The following is a 5963-nucleotide window of genomic DNA, read 5'->3' as shown; positions in this document are numbered from 1 at the left end:
GTTTTCTTCCAGCATTAGGTGCGAACGATATTACGTATCCGAAAACGATATCTTATTGCATCTCCTACGAAGATTACAGTACTGAGAAAGTAGGGAAAACTTCCACAAGTTCCGAGTACGATCGTTTTGCATAACTTAACTTTTCCTCTCCTCTGTCTCATTCACAAAAGAAAGCTCCCGAATTTGGCGACCAAAAACTCTCACTCCCTACCTCTCCACCACGTGTTTCTTTCCCGTCCGCCGGCAACCCTGCATCGAAAAAGGGGCAGGTCTGGCGATTCAGAGAGATGCTAAGAAACTATGAAATGTGGCGGACGACTAGCGGACTTCTCGCCGCTGTTGCCAGATCGCGAAAGTGCTTGTTATTGTTTTTCTGAAATCCACAACTGACATTTACCCCTTCGCCTCCTCCTATCTTTTGAGAAGATAGGGTTGACAAAGTTCTTTTGTTTGATTGTCAGAAAAGAACTTTTCAAAATCGAATACATGTCGAGAAGAAAGCAGTCAAATCCTAAACCCTTAAAACGTGAGTACTTTTTACATCTATTTAATTGTTTTTTAATCCGTCATTTTTCTATTTCGTTTGTTTTAAAACTTGGGTGAAGTGTGTTAACATCAATGAAAGATTTCGGGAAACAAATGTGTTTGTTTGCCGGGGTCCTCCGAAGTTGTGCCGGCATGTCGCTGACAATCGGCCGGCTTTGTTCTTGTTCAATGTTTCAGCTTGTTGCATCTCAAGTTTGTAGATTAACATGTTTGTTTTCCGTTATTGTTGACAAATAAAGTAGGTCTATGTTTTTATGATAGAAAGAGTAATATCGAAGTAATTAGTATTAAAAACTTTTATTTATTTTTTCAAAATGATCTACAAACAAAACAGCTTATTTTAGTTGAATATTTCCTCTTATTCTTACGCACTATATCGAACAAACATACTTTATCGAACTATGTTGACATTTTATAAAATTATTAAGCCTTTTCTGAAATATATATTTCAGCATCTATGTTATAAAAATTATGAATGTTTTTTTCCTGGTTTTCGTCTTTGCATTCCCCCATTTGTTAGTTTAACAGCGAATTAATATTTATGTAAACTATGAATTGTTGAAAAATATTTTAGATACTCATTTTAAAATTCAATATATACTTTAATAAATATGTAATAAAGTTATATATTTATGATGTGTATATCATGTTATTACATATTTGTTAATGTAAAAATTTGTTATGTTATTATATATTTGCCAATGTTAGCGTAAAAACATTAATAAATTAACTTAACAGTTAAATTCATGAGCAATCTTTGTTTTTAAAAACAAAATTCTATTTCTGACAGTTGGCTGCTTTTGTTCTTGTTCAATGTTTTAGCTTGTCACGCCTCAAATTTGTAGAATAACATATTTGTTTTTCGTTATTGTTGACAAATAAAATAGGTCTAAGTTTTTAAGGTAATAATTAATATTTAAAACTTCCATTTATTTCTAAAAATGATCTACTAACGAAACAGCTTATTTTAGTTGAATATTTCTTCTTTTTTACTCACTATAATAGGACAATAAACTTCGAAGCGAGGATATTCTGTACTGTGTTTATATTGTACAAAATTCTTAAGTGAAAGGTATGTTTTAAAATCTATGCTACAAAAATTGTGAATGTTTCTTTTCTGGTTTACGCCCTTACATTACCCATCTGTTATTTTAACTGCGAATTCATATTTATGTAAACTGTGAATTACTGACAAAATGTTTTTATACAGATTGTATAGTTATACACATCTTAATAAATAAGTATATAATCTTATTATATATTTATTGATGTGTATATAGTGTAAAAACATTAATAAATAAACTTTACACATTTTAGCAATTCTAAAATATGCCTTTTATGAAATAATAAACTTAAAAATCATAAAGAATTGTAATTATCTTTGTTTGTGGAAATGAATTATTTCTTTGGGATGAATTCAAGAAGTACTTTTTTTGTACATTAGGTGTATTAATACTTCTTAAGAATTAATTTTTATAATGTAAACTTTTTCCTTGAATTTCTATTATTTGTTGCAACTAATTAGTGGACATGTATTATAATAGTCAAAGTAGCAAATTTTTACACATAAAAAAAGAGTATAACATTATAAAGATATATAACATTATCTATAATGTTTAGTCAAACTAACCCATTGTTTTAGTAAGTTTTATGAAACCTACGTGTCTTTAAGGTTACATTTAAAATTTCCATGTCGATAAATACAATATTTGAATGTTTTTCAAAATATATTATTTATAATTAATAAAATCAAAATTATATGAAACAAAACAAAAATAAACTCGCTCTGGCGATTTTCAGTTTGTTAATATTTTTAAATTAATCAAATTGTATTAATCAAATTGAATTCCTCAAATAAAAGAAGGATTTTTCTTTATCTTTTGATGAATGAAGCTACTATACTATAAGAACATTATTGTTTTACGAGTTGAATAATAAACAATATTTAAAATAAACAACAAATTATTATATTGTAGAGGAATATTAAGCAACTCAATCAAATAGCCATATGTCATTAATTTTGAAAACAGAAATAACCGCCATTTTTTTAAAAGCTTAATCTGTTTATTAGTTACTTTTATCAAAATAATTACTATTTATAGAAACATGTACAATTATGAAAAATAGTAGTTTAAAAATAAAATTCTTTTTCAAGTTTAATCTGCTTGTTAGTTACTTTTATCAAAATAATTATAGAAACATGTTCAATTATTAAAAATAGTAGTTTAAAAATAAATTCTTTTTTAAGTTTAATCTGTTTGTTAGTTACTTTTATCAAAATAATTGCTATTTATAGAAACCTGTACAATTATAAAAAAATAGTAGTTTAAAAATAAAATTCTACAATTCAAGAATAAAAGTTTACATAATAAAATTTCATAATATTTGAGTGGAATTTTGGATTAATTTAATTTTAAAAAGTGAGGTAAGTATATTTTAAAAAAACTCTATACTTAATAGTTAAATGCAATGTTAACTTACATATGAATTAAAACACAATTTACTCAAATACTCTTTACGTATTTAAAATAGTTTATTTTTTTATTTCCTACTTAAAATTAATTATTGAAACTGGGGATTAGAACTCTGTACCTAAATTGACAATTAGAAACTTTGTTTTAAACAATTATTTAAAAAAATCTAGTTCACGATAATGTATTTAGAATTAATGCAAGTTACATTTTCACACTTTCAACAATCTCTGAAGAAATTCGAAGCTTTTAAAATATGTCATATTAACGTTACATCAACATTACATAAACGTAATGTCACGTTACGTTTTATTGTTAAATTCACTTAAGGAATCAAATCAAAGCTATATTTTTAAATAGGTAAGACGATAAATGTGAAAATAAAAGAAAATCCCAATTAATTGTAATGATTTATTATCGTCATACAAACATTATTAATTATAAGGATTTTAAATTAATAATATTTAGGGCTAATTCCAATAAACAATTTTATGATTCAGCTTTTATTCATTGTTTCTAAGGTGTTAATTTATCCTTTAAACCTATAATTATTCATTTTGTTTGGGTTTAAATTTTAATCGTAATCTTTCTAAATCGGGAAAATATTTTCGTACACAGTGAGAGTCTAATAAAACAGCGGTGTTCTATGAATTTTTAGACAAAACTGTAGTTTTCAAATTAAAACTCAAGGAATACAGGTGTTTTTGTAAAATTGAAAATGCGTTCATGGGAAAAAATTAAGTTACCTCTACTTGATAATACAAAAACTTTATTTAATTTAACCACATATGAAGGTGGTAAAATATCTGGAACGTACAAAAATAGGCGCCCATTCTCAAGACTCTTTAAGTGTGATGGTTATCTCTAGTTTCGTGAAAATTAGCTATTAGTTATTCATAAGTTATCTCCAGTTTCAAGCATGATGCAAATTACCTGCATGACTTAAGTTTATAAGTCTATACTTTAAAGTATAACACAGCTAAATAAGATTTTGTAAATAACATTTGTTAAATTAATTACCAACTGGTGCAGTTGAAAGGATTTGGATTAATGACTGATAAAGATAAGCCAAGTGCTAATAATAATAGATGTTTATAATGACAAGCTAAATATTTCAATAGTGTTTAGATTAAAAACATCACGTCTTCAATATAGTGAATAATTGACATTTCTGTATACTTGCTGAATCTTTTATTGTAACTAGTTGCAATTTCTTGAAATTTGTTAAGTACCTATCTTGAAGCAATACTAAGAGTTTTATGTAAAATAGTTACTGTTGAAAAAAAATGATATTGCACAAAACTTTAAATTTTTGTTCATGTTTAATTTGCACTTATTTTTTTGTAATGTTTGAGTTAAAAGACAAAATTATATTCAGACGAAAAATCTTGATTGAAATCAAATTGTAATTCATAAATTTAATTGAAGAAAGTTACTATACTATTTCTTAAGTACCGACACTCAGGGAGCCGGACTTTTTTCCGTAAAATCCATTTTTACCAGAACATGTTACGGCAAAAAACGATATGCCGCACTTTTGAACAGTAATTACAGTAAAATCACTAAATCATTCTAATTAAGTAAATATTCAAAAAATAATCATAGAATATTTTGTGGTAAAATTTGGTTTTACGGTAAAAAGTACCGGCAATCATAGTAGTAACAATGACCAAAAAAGAAGATGATTCATATGACTCCTGTTGTTAAGCAGTTGCTCCTGAAGTCACTTCGCAATTTCTAACACTACAGTTAAAAAAATTCCGGATCAAATTATGGTCAAAAGTATTGGCACTCTAAGTGCAGCATTCTTGGAATCCAAAATTGCCGAAAATATCCATTTTTATCATAAAATTATCAATGTATCATACAACATATTTTCGTTTGCGAAAAGATTATTACAGTAAACATAAAATAAATAAATCAACAAGTAATTAGAACTTAATTACATATAAATAAAATATGAAAGAAAACCCTCTTTTGTTTAAGACGATTTAAAACCATTTTATAAAATCCTTGCAATCGGGAAAAGGTTTTCCAAACCATTAACAAGTACTTATTTTATTACGAAAATAAACATGAATTCAAAAATGGTAAAAACCCTCTTTTGTTTAAAACGAATCAAAAACATTTTATAAAATCCTTGCAATCAGGAAAAGGTTTTTCAAACCATTAACAAGTACTTATTTAATTAAGAAAGTAAACATAAATTCAAAAATGGTAATTTTTACAAATTTATTGCAATAAAAGTTATAAATTCTTAAACCAACCATGTCAGCCAATCCTATACCAAAATATGCTTATAAGAGAAGATTCGTATTTTATAATGCCTGTGGCTCGAGTTCTGAAATTAACATTCATCTTACAACGCTTTTTATGCAAAAATTTATGAATTGTGCATTTATTTAGGAGATAATTTCACTCCTATTCGAAGTGCAACAAAGATAATTTTAAATTACGTATTCTATATGATTACAGCACTATGATTCAAACAATAAGATTGGTGACGCATATCATGTAATAAATGAAAACTGATTTTAGAGAGATCTTTTTAGATAGAAATTATAATTTATTTTAATTATTTTAAAAAAAAATTCATTTAAACGTATAGTCGTATAATTCGAACAGCGAGTTTTTTTTTATGCATTGTATTTGATTACAGTTTTTTTTAACGAATTTAACAATAATATGATAGCTCATTTAATCTGTATGCATAAATTAGGTGCATTTTTTTCAAAATAAATAAATGAATAACAGTTATAACATATAATCTGTCATGTAATGAAATTTAGTTGTAAGTATGTGAAATGTATGAAATCACCTTGTATTAAATTTTAAATTTTATTGGAAATGTTTAGTTAATGCTGTAGATTTTAAAGAGTAAACCTCAAGTAATTTAGTGTCTCTGTATATATATAAAAGATAAGCCAAGTGCTAATAATAAAATTT

General features: G+C 26.1%; 1 protein-coding gene across 1 annotated transcript in view; it reads left to right on the top strand.

Annotated features, from left to right (window-relative positions):
• The first annotated feature begins 222 nt into the window (after window positions 1-222).
• Window positions 223-5963, top strand: part of LOC107442891 (zinc finger protein ush) — a 192785-nt gene continuing 187044 nt past the window's right edge. The window contains exon 1 of the mRNA XM_071182419.1: window positions 223-526. Coding sequence (XP_071038520.1) covers window positions 487-526 — 40 coding nt within the window. The 5' untranslated portion in view covers window positions 223-486. The remainder of the gene's footprint in view (window positions 527-5963) is intronic.

This window comes from Parasteatoda tepidariorum, chromosome 6, assembly GCF_043381705.1.
Source record: "Parasteatoda tepidariorum isolate YZ-2023 chromosome 6, CAS_Ptep_4.0, whole genome shotgun sequence".
Taxonomy (NCBI): Eukaryota; Metazoa; Arthropoda; class Arachnida; order Araneae; family Theridiidae; genus Parasteatoda; species Parasteatoda tepidariorum.
The sequence above is the reverse complement of the archived record's forward strand: the minus strand, read 5'-3'. Positions and strand labels throughout refer to the sequence as shown.